Source organism: Pseudophryne corroboree, chromosome 1 (assembly GCF_028390025.1).
Source record: "Pseudophryne corroboree isolate aPseCor3 chromosome 1, aPseCor3.hap2, whole genome shotgun sequence".
In the NCBI taxonomy this organism is placed as follows: Eukaryota; Metazoa; Chordata; class Amphibia; order Anura; family Myobatrachidae; genus Pseudophryne; species Pseudophryne corroboree.
In genome coordinates, this window is record NC_086444.1 from 878444017 (window position 1) to 878457758 (window position 13742).

At 47.9% G+C, this 13742-nt stretch overlaps 1 protein-coding gene across 5 annotated transcripts in view; it reads left to right on the forward strand.

Moving 5' to 3' along the window:
- Positions 1 to 1574: 1574 nt before the first annotated feature.
- Positions 1575 to 13742, forward strand: part of ANKRD17 (ankyrin repeat domain 17) — a 405562-nt gene continuing 393394 nt past the window's right edge. For 3 of the 5 annotated variants that reach the window (XM_063920091.1, XM_063920095.1, XM_063920093.1), the window contains exon 1: positions 1579 to 2409. In XM_063920091.1, coding sequence (XP_063776161.1) covers positions 2014 to 2409 — 396 coding nt within the window. In that variant the 5' untranslated portion in view covers positions 1579 to 2013. Of the gene's footprint in view, positions 2410 to 13742 lie in introns of all 5 variants that reach the window. The other 2 variants (XM_063920096.1, XM_063920092.1) reach the window with 2 other exon arrangements.

Below are 13742 nucleotides of genomic sequence, written 5' to 3' on the forward strand. Positions count from 1 at the left end.
CTGTACACATGGCACGATGCAAGGTCCCATCAGGTGTCGGATTGGCCGGCTACACTACACATCATAATGATGTGTAGCTGGCCTAAGTCTTGGAGAAAGATAAAGCACAGAGATCTAGGGGTCTATGTACTAAGCCTTGGAGAGAGATAAAGTGATCCGAGATAAAGTACCAACCAACCAGTAAGAAGCTGATAGGCTATAGTGTCTACATCCCCCTACAAGTCTTTTGGTGATAGACTAACCAGAACATTTCCAATTTTTGAAGCACTTGTGTGTATAGATATAAATACATCCTATTAACCAAACATGGTGGAGTATAAGAGTGAGGATTTATTTTAAATGAATTAATGAAAGTTATGTTTTAATAAATAGTCATATAACAAAAACAAGAGTGCATCCACACAAGAGTCTTCTGCAAAGTTGTTTTTTCTCTAGTTTCTCCCTGACTCTGGGTGCACCACCAGGTACAATTATTTGTAGGTATACCTACCATACATATGATCATAATTCTGGTTCAATAAATTATCCTTTGAAATTTTGAGGACTGGTGCGGAGTCACAACCCTGTTCGTGGATAGGCTGTTACTTCGACAGCTTAGTAAATAGACCCCTTAAGAGTGGTAGTGGAAGAGTAAATAATATGCAGTAAGATCAGCAGTGGTAGTAAGAGCAGCAGTGGAAGCAGCAAACAGCAGGAGCAGCAGTTTGTAGCAGCATGCAGTAGGAGCAGGAGTGGAAGCAGCAGCAGTAGTAAAAGAAACAAGCAGTAGAAGCAACAGTTGCGGACGCAGCATGCAGCAGCAGTGGTAGCAGCATGAAGTAGTAGCAGCAGTAGTGGACGGAACCTGCAGTAGGAGCAGAAAGTAGAAAGTTGTAAGAAGCAGCATTACTGGATGCAGCATGCAGTGGGAGCAGCAGTAATAAGAGCAGCATGTAGGGGACACAGCTTGCAGTAGAAGCAGCAGTGGAAGCAGCAAACAGCAAGTGCAGCAGTTAGTAGCAGCTTGCAGCAAGAGCAGCAGTGGAAGCAGCAGTAGTAAAAGCAAAAAGCAGTAGAAGCAACAACTGCGGACACAGCAAGCAGAAGAGGACGAAGTAGTAAAAGCAGCAAGCATCAGTGGTAGCACCATGTAGTAGTAGCAGCAGCTTGCAGTAGGAGCAGCAGTAGTAGTAAGAGCAGCATGAAGTAGTAGCAGCAGAAACTTGTACTCTGTAGAAGCAGCAGTACGGGATGCAGCATGCAGTAGGAGCAGCAGTAGTGGACATAGCATGCAGTTGGCGCAGCAGCGGTATTAAAAGCAACTTGCAAGCAGTAGAAGCAGCAGTACTGGACGCAGCATTCAGTAAGAGCAGTAGCTATAGAAGCAGCAATAGTGACGCAGTATGCAGTAAACAGATCAGAATGCAGAAGCAGTGGAAGGAGCCAGCAGTAAGAGCAGCTTACTCCGCGAATCCTCTCCTCGCCTGACCCCAGAATGCGCGTGCCCATCGTTCTCTCACCGCAGCCACGCGTGAGTACGCGGACTCAACGCCGCTCCCATCCCGCGTGAGGGAAGGGGCGTGACTTCAGCTGCTAAAGCGTGAGGCAGCGCAGAGTCTCGTACACCACACACACAGCAGATACGGGAACCCGGTGACGAGAATAGCGGCTCGGCTACCTGAGGACATACATAGCCGCATACATACAAACGTGTATATGTAGAATCTGACAGGAACGTGTAATAAAGCCGCCGGCTCAGCGGCTGGCCACAGGGAGACTAATAAACCACCAGAGTATAATAAAGCGCAGTGAGGTCACAGCGACTGCGGCCGGGTGTGTGCGAGCGGCTGATCTGACTACTTGTGTGTACGCGCCGGGCGATCATCGTCGCCCACCTCCTGTCTCCCGGTACCCTCAGGTACGGCCCGTGAGATCTCGGTGACGTCACATCTCTCGCGAGATCTTGGCCAGAGACTGAGGCAGCAGCAGCAACAGCGCAGTGTTTGAGGAGGAGGAGGAGGAGGCCGGGGAGACATGATGATGATGGAGCCGCCGTTACCGCCAGCCCAGGAACCGCAGCAGCCGCCTGAAGGAAACCAGGAGGACGGGGAGGAGAAGAGCCAACTTCAGGCCCCAAGCGGCGGCCACGGACCGCTCAGCGAGCCGCCTGCGGAGCTCAGCAAATCGGCCAGGGGCCTGGTCAGGATGTGCGACCTGCTTCTGAAGAAGAAGCAACAGCGCCAGCGGAGACAGCAAGGAGCCGGGGCCTTGCCGGCCTCACCCACCAGGGCAGGGCCTCCGGGCAGGAGCCGCAGGCAGAAGCGCAGCCGGAGTAGCCGCACAGCCAGCAGCAGCGACACAGACAAGAGCAGCGAGAGCGGCGGCAGCAGCAGTCAGGATGACGAGGAGGAGGAAGAAGAGGTGTCCGAGGTGGGAACCCCTGGGCAGGCGGGATGGAGGGGACACACACACACACACACACACACACACACACACACACACACACACGTGTCCCCTTGGTGTGTTTATACTACACGTATGTCAGTGTGTGAGCCGTGTTGTGTAACAGCGCCCTGGTGCACATGCAGCATCTCACCGCCCGTGGTCACATAACACGTCAGTCCGGGGCAGCTGTAGTAGTGCTCTCTCTGTGCAGTGGTGGCAATTGCTGTGAGCAGGGACCTGTTGCCTGCCTACTTGTCCTCTAGCCTTCAGACCTTTGATACCTGAGTATGCAGTGTTTAGGTAACAAAGCGTCATCGTTTTACTATCAAGGTGGCTTTTATGCTAAATTCCTTGGCTTAAGTTCAGAACATAGGCTACACTAACCTTTATATATGTTTACTTGGATAATATGTGTTAGGTTAGTGTACCCCATGATCAGGACTTTTACCAAATTGTGTTTAGAGCTCCTTATGTAACTGATGCTTGGTTCTAGTTGCACCTGTTTCCTCTTTAGGACCAGATACCTTCGAGCTTTAACACCTGGAGCAATTCAGTTTTAAGCCCATTTGCTCACAAGGCAAGCTGGCATCTAGGTTAAGTTCCCGGAGAAGCCATGGTAGATGCTAGAATCAAGTGGGCTAAGGGACCTTTTCCGTCTGGGGGAGGATTTACAACACAAGGGGGAGGAGCAAGGCCAGCAGGATAGTTCCTCTACTACCCACGCCACCAACTATTACCTTTAGTAATCAGGTGGCAAGCGGAGCAAGCCACCGAAGCGTGGCGAGCGAAGCGAGCCCGCGAGGGTACTTTTCGGGTACCCTGTTCGCCCATAGCTCCTCCCCCTGGTGACGTAGCTCCTCCCCTAGATACGTCCGAAGGTCCCTTCTCCCACTCCGAAATAGAATCAACCGAGAAGCCATGGTTTAATGCAGTTGCAGCAGCCACAGTACAGGCAGAAAGCGCTGCTTACTGCGTACTTCTGTTAGCACCTTAAGGGAGTGCAAACAGAAATTTGCTGTAACTGCAGGCTGCCATTTAATAGCTCTGGGCACTGCTTTAAGCACAACTAGTTCAATATGCCCCTTAATCTCTAAAATATCCTTGTTACAATTGTAAGAATGCATATTTAAAGCTTTTAAATTACTTTGTAATTCTGAAATACTTGGCCAGACGCTATAAATTTAGCTTTTTTTTTTTTTTTTTAAGAGTTCCAATATGTAGCTCTATGTGTGATAGATTCTAGTTTACACTATGGAAGTAATGGGCCCTACACACTGGGCGATAGTACTGAAAGATATGAACGAGATACCGTTCATATCTTTCAGTGTGGAGGCACCATCGATGAATGATGCGCAGCCCCACACTCGTTCATCGCTGGTGCCCCGTCGCTTGTGCATGCAGGCCAATATGGACGATAACGTCCATATTTGCCTGCACTGCTATGGAGCCGGGTAACAGGGGGAGTGAAGAAACTTTACTCCCCCGTCACTGCCCCCCCCTGCTGCTGGGTCGCTCGTCGGCCGTATCTGCCATCGGGCATTTTGGCATTTAGCTGTGTGTTAATATTACAAAATTAGGAGGGGGGGACATACATACAGCTATAGCAGTGATGGGCAGCAGGCGGCCCTATGTCACATGCTGCCATCACTTGCATCCCCCAGCTCTTCCTTGCTTTGTTGTGGTATTTGTTATAGCTTGTAAAACTTGCTTGAGAGGCCTGTTGAAATGTTACTACAGTTAGATGTCGCTTTACTTGATATTTAATGTATTCACTTGCTATTATTTATTACCAGTTATTTATATAGTGCGCACACATTCTGCAGCGTTTCACAGAGTATTGAGATTAGGAGGCTCTTTTTATGGTTAGAGAGCCATCCAGTGTTGCCCCCAAAGTGCATCAGGTTGCTTATCACTGAGCTTATAGTTTGAAGGTATCTTTGCAGGGATGCAGTTAATATTTATGGCAAAGCTCTTGGTTCAGTGGAGCTTTGTCATTAAGGGCCCCATACACTAGAACGATTATGGCCGATATATTGTGTGAAATAGGCCTTTTTGGCTGTGTATCCGATCTGATGCGCGGCCCCGTTGGCATCGGATCCCCCAGATTGAACGTGCTGCACTCGTGATATGTTGGACCCCGCAGGCATGGCTGGGATTGCCCAAGATATATCATATGCAAAAGGACAGCATACGATGTATCTTGGGCGATTCCGCCGCCCGGGAGGCTGCTGGGGTGATCACCAGCGACATGTCAGATGGACATGTCGCAGTAGTGTATGGGGCCCTTTAGCCTGATTTGGGCATTTTTCCGTTGGATGCTATTAAGGCGAAACCACAAATAACTATTGTGCTATCCATGCTTTGTTAGTGAATTTAGAGTATTTGCTATCATTCCTAAAATGAATCTCTGCTTTATTCGTCATGGAATGAGTTAGGAATGGCTCCCTCATGTTCCTTAGTCACACGGATTTGACTGACCAGCAGGGTTCTCCCAAGAGCTGCTGCTATCCTGCATAGCTCAGAATGTAGGAGACACACATCAGAGCATTTGCAATTCCACATGTCTGTCAGTGTTCCTTGTGCCTGCAGGAATATTCCTCTGTTTTTCATTTGTGACACAGGGCCTAATTTAGACCTGAGCGCTGCCGCGCATTCTTGCACAGCAGCCTATCAGGTCTGAACTGCGCATGTGCCAGTGCCGCAGTGCACTGGCGCATGCCAGACAGCCAATGGCCATCTCAGCCCTGCGATCACCTTTGCCTGATTGACAGGCAGAGGCGGTCGCTGGGTGGGAGGGGGTGGGCCGGTGCTGCTTGGCCGCCGTTTTAGGGGCGTTGTCCGGGCAACGCAGGCGTGGCTTGACCGTGCAGGGGGCATGCCGCGGTGGCTGCGTGATGTCACATGCAGCCACTGTGAACCGGACAGCGACGAGTAGCTCCCTGCCAGCGCGCAGGTGCTGCGCTGGTATTGAGCTACTCATCATGTACAAAAGCATCGCCGCTGTGCAATACTTTTGTACTTGTGCGGAGGGGCAGAGCCAGACATCCAGGGCGGACTAGCCCTGTGCTGGGCGTCCCCCTGCATGTCTGAGTAACTGATCGTAGCTGTGCAAAATTTTGCCTGGCTACGATCAAGTCTGAATTAGGCCCACAGTGCAGAAATATTAAACGCTCCTCTGAATTCTCAAACAGTTTGTTTTGGTACCAACAGTCTATATGTTTGTGTAAAGGTGGGTACATATTAGGCGATGTGCTATATGAGCGACGTCGAATAGTGTTTCGACTCCTGGGCCGGGGTGGTCGGCGGCAAGGCGTACACACTGAGTGGTAACAACCATTTCTCTAACGTCCTAAGTGGATGCTGGGGACTCCGTAAGGACCATGGGTAATAGCGGCTCCGCAGGAGACTGGGCACATCTAAAGAAAGCTTTAGGACTAACTGGTGTGCACTGGCTCCTCCCCCTATGACCCTCCTCCAAGCTGGAGGGAAGCTCCCTGGCTATTCCCTGCAGTCACTACACTACAGAAAGGGTTAAAAAAAGAGAGGGGGGCACTAATTAGGCGCAGTATTAAAATACAGCAGCTATAAGGGGAAAAACACTTATATAAGGTTATCCCTGTGTGTGTATATATATATATATATATATATATATATATATATATATATATATATATATATATATAGCGCTCTGGTGTGTGCTGGCATACTCTCCCTCTGTCTCCCCAAAGGGCTAGTGGGGTCCTGTCCTCTATCAGAGCATTCCCTGTGTGTGTGCCGTGTGTCGGTACGTTTGTGTCGACATGTATGAGGAGAAAAATGATGTGGAGACGGAGCAGAGTGTCTGTAACAGTGATGTCACCACCTAGGGGGTCGACACCTGAGTGGATGTACTGTTGAAAATTACGTGACAGTGTCAGCTCTGTATAAAAAAAAAACAGTGGTTGACATGAGACAGCCGGCTACTCAGCTTGTGCCTGTCCAGACGTCTCATAGGCCGTCAGGGGCTCTAAAGCGCCCGTTACCTCAGATGGCAGATACAGACGCCGACACGGATACTGACTCCTGTGTCGACGGTGAAGAGACAACCGTGATTTCCAGTAGGGCCACACGTTACATGATTGAGACAATGGAAAATGTTTTATACATTTCTGATAATACGAGTACCACCAAAAAGGGGTATTATGTTCGGTGAGGGAAAAACTACCTGTAGTTTTCCTGAATCTGAGAAATAAAATGAGGTGTGTGATGATGCGTGGGTTTCCCCCCGATAACAATTGATAATTTCTTAAAAAGTATTGGCTGTATACCCTTTCCCGCCAGAGGTTAGGGTGCGTTGGGAAACACCCCCTAGGGGGGGATAAGGCGCTCACACGCTTGTAAGAACAAGGGCTCTACCCTCTCATGAGATGGCCGCCCTTAAGGATCCTGCTGATAGAAAGCAGGAGGGTATCCAAAAATGTATTCACACACTTACTGGTGTTATACTGCGACCTGCAATCGCCTCAGCCTGGAGGTGCAGTGCTGGGTTGGCATGGTCGGATTCCCTGACTGGAAATATTGATATCTTAGATAAGGATAGTATATTATTGCCTATAGAGCATTTAAAAGATGCATTTCTATATATGCATGATGCACAGCGGAATATTTGCCGACTGGCATCAAGTATAAGTGCGTTGTCCAATCCTACCAGTAAAATGGTCAGGTGATGCGGATTCCAAACGGCATTTGGAAGTATTGCCTTTGAAAGGGGACATTTGGGGTCGGTCTTTTAGACCTGGTGGCCACGGCAACAACTGGGAAATCCACGTTTGTACCCCAGGTCGCCTCTCAAAATAAGACGCCGTATTATCAGGCGCAGTCCTTTGTTGGCAAGCGGACAAAAAGTTCCTCTTTTCTGCTCGTGACAGAGGGAGAGGAAAAAGGCTGAAGAGATTAGCCAGTTCCCAGGAACAGAAATCCTTTCCCGCCTCTGCAAAGCCCTCAGTATGACGCTAGGGCCTTACAAGCTCAGGCACGGTGGGGGCCCGTTCTCAATGAATTTCAGTGCGCAGTGGGCTCACTCGCAAGTAGACCCCTGGATCCTTCAGGTAATATCTCAAGGGTACATATTGAAATTCGAGACGTCTCCCCCTCGCCGTTTCCAAAAGTCGGCTTTACCGACGTCTCCCTCTGACAGGGAGGCAGTTTTGGAAGCCATTCACAAGCTGTATTCCCAGCAGGTGATAATCAAGGTTCCCCTCCTGCAACAGGGAACGGGGTATTATTCCACACTATTGTGGTACCGAAGCCAGACGGCTCGGTGAGACCGATTCTAAATCTAAAATCTTTGAACACTTACATACAGAGGTTCAAATTCAAGATTGAGTCACTCAGAGCAGTGATTGCGAACCTGGAAGAAGGGGACTACATGATGTCTCGGGACATCAAGGATGCTTACCTTCATGTCAAAATTTACCCTTCTCACCAAGGGTACCTCAGGTTATGGTACAGAACTGTCACTATCAGTTCAGACGCTGCCGTAGGGATGGTCCACGGCACCCCGGGTCTTTACCAAGGTAATGGCCGAAATGATATCCCTTCGAAGGAAGGGAATTTTAGTTATCCCTTACTTGGACGATTCCCTGATAAGGGTAAGATCCAGGGAACAGTTGGAAGTCGGTGTAGCACTATCTCAGGTAGTGTTGCGGCAGCACGATTGGATTCTCAATATTCCAAAATCGCAGCTGGTTCCGACGACTTGTCTTCTGTTTCCTAGGGATGTTCCTGGACACAGTCCAGAAAAAAGGTGTTTCTCCCGGAAGAGAAAGCCAGGGAGTTATCCGAGCTAGTCAGGAACCTCCTAAAACCGAACCAAGTCTCAGTGCATCAATGCACAAGGGTTCTGGGTAAAAATGGTGGCTTCCTACGAAGCAATCCCATTCGTTAGATTCCACGCAAGAACTTTCCAGTGGAACCTACTGGACAAATGGTCCGCGTTGCATTTTCAGATGCATCAGCGGATAACCCTGTCACCAAGGACAAGGGTATCCATCATGTGGTGGTTGCAGAGTGCTCATCTTCTAGAGGGCCGCAGATTCGGCATTCAGGACTGGGTCCTGGTGACCACGGATGCCAGCCTGCGAGGCTGGGGAGCAGTCACACAGGGAAGGAATATCCAGGGCTTAGGGTCAAGCCTGGATACATCACTTCACATAAATATCCTGAAGCTAAGGGCCATTTACAATGCTCTAAGCTTAGCAAGACCTCTGCTTCAAGGTCAGCCGGTGTTGATCCAGTCGGACAACATCATGGCAGTCACCCACGTAAACAGACAGGGTGGCACAAGAAGCAGGAGGGCAGTGGCAGAAGCTGCAGGGATTCTTCGCTGGGCGGAAAATCATGTGATAGCACTGTCAACAGTATTCATTCCGGGAGTGGACAACTTGAAGCAGACTTCCTCAGCACGACCTCCACCCGGGAGAGTGGGGACTTCACCCAGAAGTCGTCCACATGATTAAAAAACTCGACAGGTATTGCGCCAGGTCAAGAGACCCTCAGGCAATAGTTGTAGACGCTCTGGTAACACCGTGGGTGTACCAGTCAGTGTATGTGTTCCCTCCTCTGCCTCTCATACCCAAGGTACTGAGATTGATAAGATGGAGAGGAGAAAGCACTATATTCGTGGCTCCGGATTGGCCAAGAAGGACTTGGTAACCGGAACTTCAAGAGATGCTCATGGAGGATCCGTGGCCTCTACCTCTAAGAAGGGACCTGCTCCAGCAGGGACCCTGTCTGTTCCAAGACTTGCCGCGGCTGCGTTTGACGGCATGGCGGTTGAACGCCGGATCCTGAAGGAAAAAAGGCATTCCGGATGAAGTCATCCCTATCCTGATCAAAGCCAGGAAGGATGTAACCGCAAAAACATTATCACCGCAATTGGCGAAAATATGTTGCGTGGTGCGAGGCCAGTAAGGCCCGACGGAGGAAATTCAACTGGGTCGATTCCTACATTTCCTGCAAACAGGAGTGTCTATGGGCCTGAAATTGGGGTCCATTAAGGTTCAAATTTCGGCCCTGTCAATTTTCTTCCAAAAAGAACTAGCTTCAGTCCCTGAAGTTCAGACGTTTGTAAAAGGGGTACTGCATATACAGCCTCCTTTTGTGCCTCCAGTGGCACTTTGGGATCTCAATGTAGTTTGGGTTCCAAAAGTCACATTGGTTTGAACCACTTAAATCTGTGGAGCTAAAATATCTCACATGAAAAGTGGTCATGCTGTTGGCCCTGGCCTGGGCCAGGCGCGTGTCAGAATTGGCGGCTTTATCCTGAAAAAGCCCTTATCTGATGTTCCATTCGGACAGGGCGGAATTGAGGACTCGTCCTCAGTTTCTCCCCAAGGTGGTTTCAGCGTCTCACCTGAACCAACCTATTGGTGGTGCCTGCGGCTACTAGGGACTTGGAGGCCTCCAAGTTGCTAGACGTTGTCAGTGCCCTGAAAATATATGTTTCCAGGACGGCTGGAGTCAGGAAATCTGACTCGCTGTTTATCCTGTGTGCACCCAACAAGCTGGGTGCTCCTGCTTCTAAGCAGACTATTGCTCGTTGGATTTGTAGTACAATTCAGCTTGCACATTCTGTGGCAGGCCTGCCACAGCCAAAAATCTGTAAATGCCCACTCCACAAGGAAGGTGGGCTCATCTTGGGCGGCTGCCCGAGGGGTCTCTGCTTTACAACTTTGCCGAGCAGCTACTTGGTCAGGAGCAAATACGTTTGTAAAATTCTACAAAATTGATATCCTGGCTGAGGAGGACCTGGAGTTCTCTCATTTGGTGCTGCAGAGTCATCCGCACTCTCCCGCCCGTTTGGGAGCTTTGGTATAATCCCCATGGTCCTTACGGAGTCCCCAGTATCCACTTAGGACGTTAGAGAAAATAAGAATTTACTTACCGATAATTCTATTTCTCATAGTCCGTAGTGGATGCTGGGCGCCCATCCCAAGTGCGGATTGTCTGCAATACTTGTACATAGTTATTGTTACAAAAATCGGGTTATTATTGTTGTGAGCCAACTTTCAGAGGTTCCTCTGTTATCATGCTGTTAACTGGGTTCAGATCACAGGTTATACGGTGTGATTGGTGTGGCTGGTATGAGTCTTACCCGGGATTCAAAATCCTTCCTTATTGTGTACGCTCGTCCGGGCACAGTATCCTAACTGAGGCTTGGAGGAGGGTCATAGGGGGAGGAGCCAGTGCACACCAGTTAGTCCTAAAGCTTTCTTTAGATGTGCCCAGTCTCCTGCGGAGCCGCTATTCCCCGTGGTCCTTACGGAGTCCCTAGCATCCACTACGGACTATGAGAAATAGAATTATCGGTAAGTAAATTCTTATTATCGCTCAATGGGGTCGATTCAATTCGGCAACTTAAGAATAGCGCCGGGAATTAGCTCCCGACGCTATTCAATTCAGCTAAAGTTAAGTCGGCGAAAGCCCGTTCTCGCCGACTTAGCAGGTAGTTTTGTCGGGAGAACGGGCATTCTCCGACTTAACTACCCGCGGCGATGCTGATTCCCGACAGAATCGGCCTCGCGCCGGCCGCGCGGCAACACTTTTGTCGGTTTTCTTCTCTCACCCCCCGGGGATGAGAGAAGAATTCCCGACAATTGCGGGTAATTAGCAGCTGAATTGAATAGCGTTGGGAGCTAATTCCCGGCGCTATTCTTAAATTGCCGAATTGAATCGACCCCATTGAAGTCACGCAGCGGCCGGGCCGTGCAGACAGCTCTTGGATGGCAGTCCAAACTGAGCTGCCTGCACGGCCGAGAGCGAGGGTCATTAAAAACCCGCGGGGCAGCTCATCGCTAGTCGCCGGAGGCATACACAATTGGCGAGAAAGTGAGCAACATTGCTAAGAAGGGGGAAAATGAGCGGCGTCGCTCATTTGTTCGGCAAGTGTGTATGCACCTTAAGTTTCAAATTGGGTGACCAAATTGCAAACTGCATTTTATTACTAGAGAAACATTGCAATAAAAACATGGTGCACTATGATCAGTCATACCTAGACCTGAAAACTTCATCCTCTAACTCTGGATTTTCATCCAAACATGAGAACATGCAAGCCTGATCTTTAATCACACAGCATATCTATAATGGGTGCAAGGTGGGCCACCCTCACAGTTTACCCTGTAAACATTGCACTGTTTGCCTGGTGCCTGCTGTGCTGTTTTTTTTTCTTTCTTCTTTTGTTATTTATTTGGAGTCCTGTAAGCTCACTGATTGTCCTACTTTTCTGGTTCACATGTGCAGTGAAGTAGAAGCACACTTTCCATCAAAAATAGTAAAAAATAAATAAAATATATTTTAAAATGGAAAAAATGCTTTGTTTCAGTATTAAGGATTTTTCTCCTATAAGGTTCCTCTGCTATCGCCATCCTAAGTAAAGAGGATTACGGGGGTATGTGAAATGCTGCAATCTAAAATATACTTCCCATGCTTGAGGGCCTTACATAAAAGTAGGAGAAGCCCTAAGGAATTGCAGTCTCTTGTAAATTTGGCTCAGAAAACTACATTCAAAGACTTCTATCAACTATTGAAAATTGCCATGCTTATGACGTGTATATTTAAGGATATGGGGATTCTTTATAACTATCGTTATATGTAATGCAGATCTGACCGTGCCGTTTTTGTGCTGTTGTATAAGATTGATTCTTATAATAATATGAAGGAATAACTTTTGGATCAGTTGTTTTTCAGTGTAACTATTTGGAGTATTGCATATTAACAACGAAGCAGCGACTTACTGCAGCTTAGCACACTTGCTACTGGTACCAATATTTTTCACTTAAAGGTGGAGATTATTTATTAAGAGTTTCTTAAATAGCTCAGCATATTCCTTTGCGCTTTACAATTGGAACATTAATAGAACAAAACTGGGTAATAACAGACAGACATAGAGGTAGGAAGGCCCTGCTCGCAAGCTTACAATCTATAGGATTTGATTGTTTTGGTCACCCATAGCGCCCATCTAAAGTGACAGTTATTCAGTTGATTTGGGCATCCAGCCCTGAGGCTGCACCTATTGCATCTACTAATGTACTCTCCCGCAGTGTGAGCAGAAATTTGCGTAAAATAGGGCTTTGGTGCTCTGCGCGAGTGCTGGGTGAGCCTTAATTGCAGCATGCTCGGTACTTAACATAGGAGAAGCCAGTTTATGTGGCTGACCCATTTGTTGTGGGCACGTGAAGGTGAGTGTCATGGCCAGCTACACTTTACATAGAAGCTATATGCACCCAAAACAATTGAGTTGCCCTCTCTTAATTTCACTACAGGTTGAGTATCCCTTATCCAAAATGCTTGGGACCAGAAGTATTTTGGATATCGAATTTTTCCGTATTTTGGAATAATTGCATACCATAATGAGATATCATAGTGATGGGACCTAAGTCTAAGCACAGAATACATTTTATGTTTCTTATACACACAGCCTTAGGGTAATTCTAGCCTATAGTTTTAATAACTTTGTGCATTAAACAAAGTTTGTGTACATACACACAATTCATTTATGTTTCATATACACCTTATACACACAGCCTGAAGGTCATTTAATACAATATTTTTGTATTAAACAAAGTTTGTGTACATTGAGCCATCAGAAAACAAAGGTTTCACTATCTCACTCAAAAAAATCTGTATTTCAGAATATTTGGATATGGGATACTCAACCTGTATTATACATTTTGTGCAGAACTACAGATTTGTCCCCATACATCTAACTTTAATATGCCACCCAATGGGAGACACCTGGCATGAATGAGCCCCAGATCGTGTGCAACTCTGCTAGCGTCGGGCATCCTTTTTTTTTTTTTTTTTTGCCACAACATGCATCTTGGTTGCAACACAATGCATGTAGGGTGCACCAGGAGACGCTGCTGGTTTGTTTGATACACTTGTATATCTGTGTGACTAAGTCTGTATATGAAACACAAAGGAACTTGACATAGAAAAAAATCCATGGCTGTTGTATCATAGCATTTTGTATACTGAGTGAGACTCGGTTGCACACAGATATACAAGTGCTGCTTATCAAATTAAGCAGCATAGGCCCTCATTCCGAGTTGATCGCTCGCTAGCTGCTTTTAGCAGCAGTGCAAACGCTAAGCCGCCACCCTCTGGGAGTGTATCTAAGCTTAGCAGAAGTGCGAACGAAAAGTTAGCAGAATAGTGCTGAAATGTTTTCAAGCAGTTTCAGAGTAGCTGCAGACCTACTCCTTCCTTGCGATCACTTCAGACTGTTTGGATTTTGGTTTGACGTCACAAACACGCCCTGCGGTCGGCCAGCCACTCCC